This window comes from Babylonia areolata, chromosome 8, assembly GCF_041734735.1.
Source record: "Babylonia areolata isolate BAREFJ2019XMU chromosome 8, ASM4173473v1, whole genome shotgun sequence".
NCBI lineage: Eukaryota > Metazoa > Mollusca > Gastropoda > Neogastropoda > Buccinidae > Babylonia > Babylonia areolata.
In genome coordinates this window covers 29,586,409-29,599,837 of record NC_134883.1, presented here as the reverse complement: position 1 = coordinate 29,599,837, position 13,429 = coordinate 29,586,409, and the positions used below count along the sequence as shown (strand labels likewise).

Below are 13,429 nucleotides of genomic sequence, written 5' to 3'. Positions count from 1 at the left end.
ATTAGAGTTCTCGCACATTTCAGCAATGCCGCAGTTGCTCTTCAGCAAATGTCCCATTGTGTTTCTTCTGTTCCTTGTTCATTCTGCGAACGGCCATGGGGAGATTACTGTCTGTACTTACAATCTGTGGAATGTCATGTTCAGCTGGGAAATCAGAATGCGGCACATTGCAAATATAGTATGCAGTTTCTTTTTCACACGACATCTGCTGTCTTCTTGTGTTGAGACTGTTCGTTGTTGATTGTGCATGTCAGTATTTGTAGTAGTAGCAGTAGTAGTAGTATTAGTAGTAATAATAATAATAATAGCAGTAGTAGTAGTAGTTATATTATTCTTTAATGCTGAAGGACTTTCCACTCTCGATTTACACACACACACACACACACACACACACACACACACACACACACACACATGTATCTATGTATGTACTACTATTGTTAGGCATCTGTTTGTATCATTGTATGTAAAATGTAATATTCTGTCATCCATATGTATCTATCTATTTATCTGTCTATCTGTCTATCTATCTATCTATCAGTAAATATATATATATATATATATATATATATAGAGAGAGAGAGAGAGAGAGAGAGAGAGAGATGTGTTTGTGTGTGTATGTGTATCATTGTATGAAAAGATGTAATATTTCATGTATATATATATATATATATATATATATATAGAGAGAGAGAGAGAGAGAGAGGGGGGGGGGGGAGATCCATGTGTGTGTGTGTGTGTGTGTTAAATGACAATATATATATATATATATATATATATATATATATATATATATATATATAGAGAGAGAGAGAGAGAGAGAGAGATATCTTATAATTAAGTCTTTTACTGCTAAGTTTCTGTGTTAAAAACACATACTCCCTTGTGCCAATATTTCAAACTTTTTTTGTTTTTGTTTTAAACATGTCAAAAATCAGACACTGATTTCCATTTCCATTTATCAGTGAAACTGCATTCATGAGTTGACCAGCTGATCCAAGTATATATTGATGATACTTCTTTACTTTTTTTGAGCGTGCACTGAGGTTTGATGTGCTGGTATCTCAGGATAGGTACCTGTATGGTGGGTTGCAGGTGAGACATGCAGAATGTGACGTGCTGCTTCTTCAAGAAGTGCGTCTCCATGCAGATAGAAGTAGATCGCAAGCTGACTTCCTGCAGCATCTTCTGCCCCAGTTCCGCTGGGTGAACACACGTCTGGCTGACAGTGTGACAAAGCCGGCTCACTCGTACTGGACTGGATGGGAGATGGAAGGTGAGAGAAAGAAAATAGATATAAAAGAATGGTGTGTCTGCAGTATAGACAAGATATATATATAATATATATATATATATATATAGAGAGAGAGAGAGAGAGAGAGAGAGAGAGAGAGAGAGACAGCTGGATACAGACAGACAGAGAAACAGATAGATCTACAGCAATATTTCAATAAGAATTTTTTTTTTTTTTTATGTGATACATGCTCATCAGCAACAATATTTCAAGGATATACATATACATCTACAACAATGTTTCAAAAACATAATAATCTATACAATATACATCCACAGTAATATTTCAGTATCATTAACAAAAGTCTGTATCAGTATCTGACACATCTGCAGCAATATTTTAATTTCCTCAGCTTGACATCTCTGAGACTAACTCACTGCAAGAATACATGATTCTTATACTTTTGTTTGGAATATTGTTTGGAATTATTTAGTTTCAGTTTCAGTAGCTCAAGGAGGCGTCACTGCGTTCGGACAAATCCATATACACTACACCACATCTGCCAAGCAGATGCCTGACCAGCAGCGTAACCCAACGCGCTTAGTCAGGCCTTGAGAAGAAAAAACAAATTCAAACACAGACTAATTTTTTAAACCAACCCCAGTTTGACTCAGGAAAAAAAAAAAGACCTTTACCAACTACATACTAACTGCTGGCATCAGTTTGTTTTCAGTTTGGGAAAAAAAAAAAAAGAAAAAAAAAAAAGCAAACAGAATGCCTGTCAGTCAGTCAAAGGCATGGTACGCGTACCAAACAAACATCTCTTCAAGTTCAACACAGAATAAGCTATGAATTGCATTTATCTGCTTTTCAGCTATTTCTGGCTCTGCCCCATTGTAACTTACAGATCTATGTCCATATACGTCCCATATATAGCATGCCATCCTGTCAGCTCTATTCTTCTTCTGATACTTGTCTGCTTCACGTCCCTGTGGAAGGAACAATAAAAGTCCTTTGGTCAGCACTCGTTCTCTTCACATGATTCAACTGTCTGGAACCAGTGCCATCTGCAGATCAGGCACTCTTCCCAGAAAACACCATCCTTGGGGAATCATCCCAACGCCGCTCACTGTCCTAAGATCCTCTTGGCTGAGAGAGTGTGGGTGAAATTTGGGCAAGAAGACACTCTCCACTCTAACCAAATTCTAGCCCAGATACGACAGCAGATGCGTCCTCAGCTGTTCTGGTGGTCATAGTCAGACATGACTGACTATCATACGTTATTATTTTTTGTCCTTATTATTGTTATTGTTATCATCATTATCATTCACCGGTTCAGGTCTGGCAGTGCTGAGCAAGGTGCCCACGGGCCAGGCGAGGGTGGAGAAGCTGTCCAAGGTGCATGGCCCAGACACCAACCAGCGGATCGCGTTGCACGTGCCTGTCTTCCTTGACCGGGAGACCACCGTCCATGTGCTAGCGGTGCATCTGTCCTACCACCGCCAGCAGCAATGCCAGAACGCCGGAGAAATACTGCAGTACATAGACAGTGAGTTGAGTTTCAGTTTCTTCATGGAGGTGTCAAAGTGTGTAAAGTGATCCGTGTGTGTGTGTGTGTGTGTGTGTGTGTGTGTGTGTGTGTATCTATATCTAGATAGATTGATAGATTGATGGATGATTTTCGTCCTTCGGATTCAAAGATGACCATGGCTTCAAAATTCAGATGAAAGATCGATGGCTGTGGGTCCGGAAGTGACTGATGAGGTCAATACGGGCCCTGAAGGCTTGCCCACAGGTGGGACACAAGTGAGTGGGTGCTGTCATGGCAGTGGATGCCTTGCGTACAGCATGCTTTCATGACTTGTGCTTGACCTAGATTAAAGTGAGGGAGATAGATAGATGTTACACCACATCTGCTGGAAATGAATGAATGAATAAGTAATAGAAATGAAAAGGAGCAGATGTGCAGGGACTTTAGTGAGACTTGAGGGAGAAGGAAGCTGCACTTTGATTGGCGTCCATTGTGGTTTACATTACTTTGAGGTCCCCCACCCCACCCCCAACCATGTGTGTGTGTGTGATTTGTGTGTGTGTGTGTGTGTGTGTGTGAGAGAGAGAGAGAGAGAGAGAGAGAGGATTTGTGTACATAAAGTGAAAACCAAAGAATTATTTTTTGCCTCAGTTTTTAAGCCATGTGTGAATGGCTTTCTCCACTACTTGTTTGTGATTAACTCACTCGGGATGAGAAGTTTTCTCCCTTGTTTTTCCCCACAGATGGTCCATTTGTAAAGGTTTGGAAAAAAATTACAAAAAATACAAAATACAGAGTAAGAAAATGAAACTTTCAGAACTGGTTTATTACTTGTTGAGCTATTACATATAAAATAAAAAAACAAATTTCTCATCTTTTTATTACGGTTTTGCCATATGTAGAAAATACTGCCAATTTTTTACCCTGAATCACCATACCCATGCTCGTTTTCTGCATTAAATTCGCTTTCTTCTTTCATCATCCACCTCTTCAATGTCTGACCCTTCAGTTTGTACCATTTCAAGTACTTCGGCAACCCTAAAACGTTGCCATCACTGCCTTGTTCGCTTCACAACATTTTGAGAAGAGCCCGCTTTGCTAACAGGCTGGCACACGAGCAGACGACCGGTCAGTGACTTTGTCAGCGTGTGTGCGAGATGGGCCACACATTCCAGGCTGACCAGTCATACTGTTCGATTGTGGAGTGACCCAGAATAGCGCACTCTGCTTGGCTAATCACAAAGTCATGTGTACAGTGCATGATGGAATTTTACTTTCGGACAATGCTATTCCATTCCTTCGTCTGAATCTGAATACATTTTGTGTAGGAATGCGTGAGCATTCCTTCGTCCGGAGAGAGTTAAGACAATGAACTTAAAATATATATATATATATTTCTATACTTTGAATGATAAAATTATACAATATAAAAAGAGATTGGACATTCAGTGCAGCAGTTATTTAATTGTTGTTTTTCGGGGGTGTTTTGTTTTTGTTGTTTTCAGAAAACAAGCTGACAGTGTTCTTTTCTTCTTTTTTTTTTTCTCCCACCCCTCCAGAAAACAAGCTGACAGTGTTCTTTTCTTCTTCTTTTTTTCTCCCACCCCTCCAGAGAACAAGCTGACAGTGTTCTTTTCTTCTTCTTTTTTCTCCCACCCCTCCAGAGAACAAGCTGACAGTGTTCTTTTCTTCTTTTTTTTTCTCCCACCCCTCCAGAGAACAAGCTGACAGTGTTCTTTTCTTCTGTTTTTTTTCTCCCACCCCTCCAGAGAACAAGCTGACAGTGTTCTTTTCTTCTGTTTTTTTCCTCCCACCCCTCCAGAGAACAAGCTGACAGTGTTCTTTTCTTCTTTTTTTTTCTCCCACCCCTCCAGAAAACAAGCTGACAGTGTTCTTTTCTTCTTTTTTTTTCTCCCACCCCTCCAGAGAACAAGCTGACAGTGTTCTTTTCTTCTGTTTTTTTTCTCCCACCCCTCCAGAGAACAAGTTGACCAACGTGGTTGTGGCAGGAGATTTCAACGTGTACCCAGACTTCCCAGACCCCGTCCTCCTGTTCCGATCGGCCGGCCAGCGTGTTGGGGAGGATGGGAATCGGTGTGAAGTCAGTCTGATGTCCTCGCTGTCTTCCCCCACCCTTACTTTCCAGGACGCCTGGGAGGTGACACACGGCCATTCGCCTGGATTAACTTTCAGCAATATGGTATGGGGGTTGTTTTGGGGTGGTTTTTTGACTCACTTGTGTAAACAAAGTGAGTCTATGTTTTAACCCGGTGTTCAGTTGTCTGTGCGTGTGTGTGTGTGTGTGTGTGTGTGTGTGTGTGTCTGTTTGTCCGTGGTAAACTTTAACATTGACATTTTCTCTGCAAATACTTTGTCAGTTGACACCAAATTAGGTATAAAAATAGGAAAAAATCAGTTCTTTCCAGTCATCTTGTTTAAAACAATATTGCACCTCTGGGATGGGCACAAAAAAAAAAAAAAAATGAAGCCTAATTATATGCAAACTGCATTTACTGTTATATTTATATTTTTTGTATTCTCTAAACTTGGCACTTTGATCTGGTATTCTGACCCAACAACAAGAGCAGTCATTATTATCATTTTTTGTTCAAACAGGAACTTCTTTTGCTAAGCATGGAAGTTTTATTTATTTTGCAAACGTTTTGGTGCAGATAGTAAAAAAAGGGAAAGTCCTCTGTAATTAATGCTAGGGGACTTAATTCGAATCTGGTTAGGACTTTTTTCTTTTTTTTTTTTCTTTTTTAACGCGAAGCTTTGTAATAACAAATACAGAACACATTTTAACGATTAGATTTTTTTTTTTTTTAAGTGTATCACAAGTGAGTCTTGAAGGCCTTGCCTCTCTTGTTTGTTGTTGTTTTTGTCTGTTTGTGTGTGTGTGTGTGTGTGTGTTGTTGTTTTTTCCTTCACAAATTTCATATTGTGTCTGATCGCTGTCATTATTGAAGGTGTAGGGGGCTGCCCTGCATTGCAATTTCTCAAGTGCTGTGATGTCTTTCTGTTAGGTTGGGTCCCAGACAGTGGATGTGTCTTGTTGAATGTAATTATGAATATATATATATATATATATATATATATATATATATAAATTGATAAGATACACATGGCATTTGCTGACATGCGATGCACAGCCACCAAACACATCCACACACCCAGCACGACTATCAGGAAGAGACGTGAGAAAATTTGGGCGCCACCTAGCTACAGACCAGCTATCCTGGCAGACTGAATGCATTGGACTGAAAACTTAGGATGGTGCCTTGATGTCTCATCGTCTTTTCAGCACTAACATGTGTGTGTGGAGCTTGCACTGTGGGTGTGCAACAGACAGTTGGACAGACATACAAATATACAGTTGAAAGCAAAAAAAACCTAAGCAACTGATTTAGAAAATATATTTCATCAGTAATCACTTACATGATATTTTTATCCAATGATTCTTTCACAACCCTTTCAGAAAGTACTAACTATTTGTCAATCACAAAATTAGCATTAAAAAAAAAAAAAAGTAACCATCTTTCTTTGTTGCCATTGAAGTTGCACACTGTACATCCTAGGTGCCCAGGTACCCTTGATTGTTACACAGTACTTTCAGGGAATATTCCTTGCTGTACATTGCAGGGGTCCTGCATGATACTCCCATGTCCAAGGTGGAAGGTAGCAAAATGATTAAGATGCTTATCTGCCAGTGCTGTGTCAGTGAGGGTCTGGGTTTGATTCCTGGTCTCATCCTTTCTCCAGAATTTGACTGGAAAATCAGACTGAGCCTCTAGTCATGGAATGAGATGGTAAACCGAGAACCCATGCACAGCATACACTTGGTATTTTGATAAAGAACCCATGGCAACATAAATGCTGTTCTCGGGCAAAATTCTGCAGAAGAGACATCTGCCAGGTGCACAGATATACATGCATGCGCTCAAGGCCTGACTAAGCGTGTTGGGTAATGCTCCTGTTCGGGCATCTGCATAGAAGATGTGGTGTAAGCAATTTAGTCCCAATGCAGTGATGCTTCCTTGAAAAACTGAAAATGGTTTTCCCCTTAGCTGTGTTCATTCAACTGATGTTCCCATTTTTACCCCTCAGCCAGAACCAGGGTTGACAAGCCGTCCAGACAGGGTCCTGACCTCCAGCACTGTGCGAGCAGCACAGGTGTCACTGCACGGCCAGGGTGCCGAGTACAAGGCCAAGCATTCCACAGACATCTTCATCCGTCGACTGCACCGGGTGATGGAGGCTGCCCATGAAGCCTTCAACCAGCGCGCAGGCTACCCCTGCCTTCAGGACTGCGGGCCTCACGGCCGGTGCCGCTGTGGTGTGTGTGTGAAAAGCGAGGGGGAGAGGGAAGCATGCCACCTGCCGGACTGCGAGGAGTGTTCCCCAGCCGTGTTCGTTCGCCTCTGCTTCTTATTCTCCGCCGCTGCCTTCTTCTTCGTTCTGGCCGGGACGGCCTGTGTCAAGATCCTGGTGGTGGCATCGCACATTGATCAGAGCGGGCCCGGGCCCTCCTTGTGGCCTGGTGGTTTTGCCTCCTGCTGCTTGTGCAACCCCCTCATTCTGCGGCAACCAACGGTGACCGCAAGGCATCGGGTGGGGAGGGTTTTACGCTGTGTAGGCGTGGGCAGGCTCCCACCTGTCTACCTCTTGCTCCTTTCGTTGACGTTGATGGTGGTTCTGGTGGGCGTGGCGCGGGTGATGTTTGGACCTATGCTGGACACCACCAGGGATGTCATGGCGGAGGAGTATTTTCCCTCCGATCATTTGATGGTGGCTGCGAAACTTGAAGTCCAGTGAAAATTTAAGTCTTGAGGCGTTTGAACCTATGCAGTTGATGGATGTGTGTGTGTATCTCTCTCCGTTAATATATATATATATATATATATATATATAGAGAGAGAGAGAGAGAGAGAGAGAGATGCATCTATATATTGTCTGTGTGTGTGTGTGTGTGTGTGTGTGTGTGTGTGGTAATCTTAAACAAGATATTTTTTTCTGGAATTATTTCATCTGCTGACAACAAGTCTAGCTGATTTGATTTTACTTTTTACTGACTTCTCCCCACACATTCCCATTATGACAATGCACCTCTGGAAAAGGGATTGGGAACATGATGCAATGAACTTTTTTACAATTTGCAATAAGCGTTTCCAATTTCACAGTCATTTTACTGTAACATTTTTTTTTTAAATTCCTGTTTCACAGACATTTTGCACTTTTATCTTACGGATTGACACATTGGTTTCTGGCAGTGATTTTGTCAATTTTGGTTGAAATAGTAACTTATTCAGTTCATAATGTAAGTGACATTGATGCTTATATCTGCCATGAGCAGCAAAATTCTGCCATGGAACAGAGATTTGATCACACTATAGAAAACATTTTTTTCAACGGATCTCACTGATTCAGAATATTATTTCTAAAAAAAAGAACAAGGCATGAAAAGGCTGTTGTGTTTTACATTCAGTGTAAAGGCTGTGCAGTATTTTCATTTACCTGAAAGGTCTTATTTTGGTTAAAGCAGCATACTTTAGTAATGGTTAGTCAGTTTGTACAGCCTTTTGTGTGTGTGTGTGTGTTTTTTTTTTTGTTTGTTTTTTGGCACAGATGGATAGGCAGTTTCCTTTCCATTTAGATTGATATTCATAGCAATGCGACAAAACACAAAGGTACAGATTATTCAGCTTTATGTAAAAAAAAAAAAAATTAAAAAAAAAGAAGACCAAATAACATGTTACATCAATATGAATTATCGTGATGACACCAGCCAGTAAGCGTCAGTGGCTGAATCAAAAACTCTGGGTCAGAGCAAGTTTTCTTTTGAATGGATGACTTTAAACATTTTTTTTTAAGCAATAAGATATTTTTACTCTAGCCCTTTTTATGCTTTGCCATCATGTCCATTTCAGGATGGTGTGTTTGTTTATTTGACAAGATTTTGGAGTTTTTGTCGTGAAATTTCTAAGTCAGAGAGCTTGTCATGCAAGCTGTATTGTTTTGCATGTGTTTTTTTTTCTCTTTTTTTTTTCAGATAACAGTTTTGTGGTTGACATAGTTGACTTTTTTATGTTTTGTTTGGCAGTCCTGGATTGCCCATGTGCGGTCGGCAGAACAATGAGCAATAATCATTGTGTCAAAAGTCAAACACCACCCAGCAATCCTCAGAGAAAAGAGGAAGGTGGGTGGGAGTTGGGGGTGTGTGTAAGGGAGATGAACGCTTCGTCTCTCTTGCTCATAGACATGTATGTTTCTGCAGACCTGTGGGTGTAGAAACAGATTGCTGCTGTTCTCAGTGCACCTGTGTGCAAGTGCAATACTCTGCCAGCAATAACCGGAATAATCTGTCGTAATTTTGACATGTATATCGTACATTGACTGGAATCAGATGTTCTTCTCATTCAGACTTGAAGTGCTTTGGCATAACTTTCAAGGTTATCATTATGCATATTTATATTGCAATATTCAGCTTAATACATACCTTTTTTTGTGTGCTGCAGAATTATAAGGCCATGAGAGATCTTCACTGCTGCCCATTCTATGTTGTCACAGCAAAAGTTCTTCCAGATGCAGTAATTCACCTTCATTTCTTCTCCAACTGTTCTGTGCCATATCTCCTTTGGTTTTTCCAGCTGGTGTCCAGAACAGAGCTACTCCTGGAAAGGCATTTGGTGCCATTCTTAGTACATGTCCTGTTCAGCGTCATCTTCTTGCTTTGATTTAAGTGGTTATGTTCAGCGTGTAGGTCCTTCTCTGGAGTTCAGTGTTTGAGAAGATATTTGCAACAACAACAAAAAAAAAATAATAATAAAAATTCTTGCAGAATTCTCTACTGGAACTGTTCGGGAACATTCTGAGTTTATGGCTGATTTTTTTTATTGACTTTCCATGACCGATCCAAACAAGTGTGTGCGGAGAACATTGGTCCTGAACTGTTGGATCCCGGTTTTTGTACTGATGTGCCATTCTTCTAGATGAGACTGGCGTAAAAGCCTTCCTCAGTTTCAGCACTAGTTCCAGTTTTAAGGAGGTGTCAAAGCTTGCAGACTGATCCCGGTACCTTACACCATATCTGTTGAAACTGGACAAAAAAAAAAAAAAAGGCAATGCCTGATCTTCACATAAACCTGTGTTGCTGATCAGCTGGTCAGGCCTTGAAAGTTTACGCTAGGTCTGTGTAAAGCATTAATGGAAGAATGATGTTTGAATTTTTTTCAAGTAGAAATTTAATTTTAGAAAGAAAAAAAAATCAAAAATGAAAAAAAGTAGGTTTTTTTGGTTTGTGCTTTTTATGTGTGCACACCGTCACACCTTGGAGATACTTGTCATAATTTCTGCTTCTGTATCACAATTCATGGTCTTTTTTTTTTTTTGTACCATCATGATAATAGAGGAGGAGGAGGAGGATGATTATGTAAATCATTTTATGTTTGGGACTATGTTAAGACTGTACTCTATATATATGTTTTGTAACAGTAAGAAAAAATATATAATTATATATATTTTGGTATCATATACTGTACCATGTCAAACTGATGCAAACCAGCCCTATCTGTTTGCTCCTCTTGGCCAAAATTTATCGTGGCAACTCAGTGACACATCTCGCCATTAGACTGCTGTTTGCTAGCCAATGAAATGTCGTTTCCGGCAGGAGGTAATATATTACATATGTTCCAGAGTCAACCAGGTCTGATAGATAAAAACACCAACAGGTATAGCATATGGGGATCAGCCCACTAGTTCTGACACCCTGAGAGGGATACACAAGACACCGGCAGTGTCATCAGAAGATTAAACTGAGCAACACTTCCATTGTTCCAAAGACACAACCATGATTTAGATGACACTTGACATCATTGTCCTACTCTTCCCTTCCAAGGCCATAGCACTCTGTGCGTAGGAGCAGGCAGCAGGCTGAAAAATCCTAGAGGTATGCGTCTGATGGGGTTTGAACCCATGTTCTGACGGGCGCAGTAGCCGAGTGGTTAAAGCGTTGGACTTTCAATCTGAGGGTCCCGGGTTCGAATCACGGAGACGGCGCCTGGTGGGTAAAGGGTGGAGATTTTTACGATCTCCCAGGTCAACATATGTCCAGACCTGCTAGTGCCTGAACCCCCTTTGTGTGCATATGCAAGCAGAAGATCAAATACGCACGTTAAAGATCCTGTAATCCATGTCAGCGTTCGGTGGGTTATGGAAACAAGAACATACCCAGCATGCACGCCCCTGAAAGCGGAGTATGGCTGCCTACATGGCGGGGTAAAAACGGTCATACACGTAAAAGCCCACTCGTGTACATACGAGTGAACGTGGGAGTTGCAGCCCACGAACGCAGAAGAAGAGAAGAAGAACCCATGTTCTCCCACTCATTAGTCTGTGACACTAAACATTTCACCACAGGACAAGACGTTTATTTCTCTTGCCCTGTCAGTATAGAGAGATAGTGACAAGGTTTCTTTCAGTGGCTAGACAGGTCATTCATTTCTCCTGCCAGTGTGCAGGAATAGTGGCAAGGTTCATTCTAGTTCAAGGGGAAGCAGTCATTCTCTGTTTCCCTTTCATGTGGTTGGTTTTCTGTACGCATGACTTGAAGTACACAATCATTCTCATATACGCAACCACACACACAAACATACATACACTTCTCTCTCTCTTTTTTTTTCACCATTGTTGATGTCAAATGTTCCATGTTCCATTGAACTGGGCTGATGATCTGAACACACACACACACACACACACACACACACACACATGAATGCATGCACATTCATACATAAGGACATGCATACTCATACACGTTTTTGTCAGCATCAGAAATTCTGTTTTCATGAATCTGGATGGTAATTTGTAAAAACATGTACTTATGCACACATGAATGTACGGAAGAATACATGCACATGTATGCACCCCCACCCCATCCTACGCCCTGCACTCTCACACATTTTTGTTTTTCCTTGTTGATACCAAATAGGTTTGTTATTAAGTGGTGATGGTGGTTTAAAGGTTTATTGTTGTAATCATTTTGAAATAAAATTTCTTTTTTTCAGAAAATGCATTACGGCATTCAAAAACAAATTTTATATGTCTGTATCATTGGAAGAAAGTATCATTATCCAATTATGAATTTCGTGTATGTATTGGTCACACACACACACACACACACACACACACACACACTATGCTCACACATGCACATGTGTACGCACTGTCACACAAACTGTACACAGGTTTTAGACATTTTACTGTGACACTTTTTTCTTAATGTATATCATATGATTATATATAGATATATAAGGTTAAGGTCCTCTTGCATTTTATGGCCTAGGGCAGTGAATTCATATTCATTGTGTTGAGAACTTGCCAGAGGAAGTTGGAGACCAATCCTTTCCTTCTGTATACCAAAATATAAGAGAGAGAGAGAAAGAATAACATATTTCATTATAGCCACTTGTTGCCCATATAATGGAGGACTGAATAGTATGTGTACTGATTAATGGCACAGGCAAAAAAAGATTTTACTGGGTGTTTTATTTTTGTATATAACCTGATATTGCTGAAAAAAAACAAAAATCTTATTTCAGACCCATGTTTTTTTTCATTCATTCTGACATGATATCTGATCACTTAGGAACTCACTCAACACAATCATTCAACAAGCATTTCACTGAATATAGGTTTACGTTATTTGTATCCATTTCTTGCAGAAGAAAGGTTTCTTTCTTTCTTGAAAACATTTACAACAGAAAGTTATAGGTCAACAGCATATTCTTTACTCTTTTATTTATTTATTTATTCATTCATCTATTTATTTATTTATTTATTATGTTATTTATTTGTTTGTTTATTTATCTACTTTGCTGTTGTTGCAAATTGCCTTCTTTGTAGAAAGTTGTGTGAACTGTTGCATAAGCACAGAGTTTTTGTGTGTATGTTGTTTTTTTTCTTCCAGAAGTACTGTCCTCTGGCGTTATTAAAGCTCTAATGATAGTTACTGCTTTGATGCTTACTGCTCTATTTATTTATTTTTTTATTTTTTTTATCACATCAGATTTCTCTTTGTGAAATTCGGGCTGCTCTCCCCAGGGAGAGCGCGTCGCTACACTACAGCGCCACCCATTTTTTTGTATTTTTTCCTGCGTGTAGTTTTATTTGTTTTTCCTATCGAAGTGGATTTTTCTACAGAATTTTGCCAGGAACAGCCCTTTTGTTGCCGTGGGTTCTTTTACGTGCGCTAAATGCATGCTGCACACGGGACCTCGGTTTATCGTCTCATCCGAATGACTAGCGTCCAGACCACCACTCAATGTCTAGTGGAGGGGGAGAAAACATCGGCGGCTGAACCGTGATTCGAACCAGCGCACTCAGATTCTCTCGCTTCCCAGGCGGACGCGTTACCTCTAGGCCATCACTCCACTCCCCTTTAGGGGCGGGCACTGCAAGGTGGAATGTGTTCCACCCATATTAATATAATAGGTATGGTATTGTATTGTGCTGTATTGTGTTGCACTGTAGTGTGTTCTACTGTATATTGTTGCGAGGTGGTGTGTTCTACTGTATTTTTTTTTGTACTGTAGTGTGTTCTACTGTATTTTATTGTGCTGTAGTGTGTTCTACTGTATTGTATTGCGCTAGAGTGTGTTGTACTGTAT

At 40.3% G+C, this 13,429-nt stretch overlaps 1 protein-coding gene across 1 annotated transcript; it reads left to right on the top strand.

Moving 5' to 3' along the window:
* Positions 1–19: 19 nt before the first annotated feature.
* On the top strand, positions 20–12,817 carry LOC143284717 (uncharacterized). The gene is made up of 5 exons (XM_076591657.1): positions 20–178; positions 1,096–1,276; positions 2,574–2,783; positions 4,745–4,965; positions 6,873–12,817. The coding sequence occupies exons 1-5, from the start codon at positions 26–28 to the stop codon at positions 7,578–7,580; spliced, it is 1,473 nt and encodes a 490-aa protein (XP_076447772.1). The 5' UTR covers positions 20–25; the 3' UTR covers positions 7,581–12,817.
* The last annotated feature ends 612 nt before the right edge of the window (positions 12,818–13,429 follow it).

Coding starts and splice junctions, on each gene's coding strand:
- LOC143284717 (XM_076591657.1), top strand. CDS start 26: ATGCCGCAGTTGCTCTTCAGCAAATGTCCCATTGTGTTTCTTCTGTTC. Junction 1,277..2,573: donor GACTGGATGGGAGATGGAAG/GTGAGAGAAAGA, acceptor TCACCGGTTCAG/GTCTGGCAGTGCTGAGCAAG. Junction 2,784..4,744: donor AATACTGCAGTACATAGACA/GTGAGTTGAGTT, acceptor CCACCCCTCCAG/AGAACAAGTTGACCAACGTG.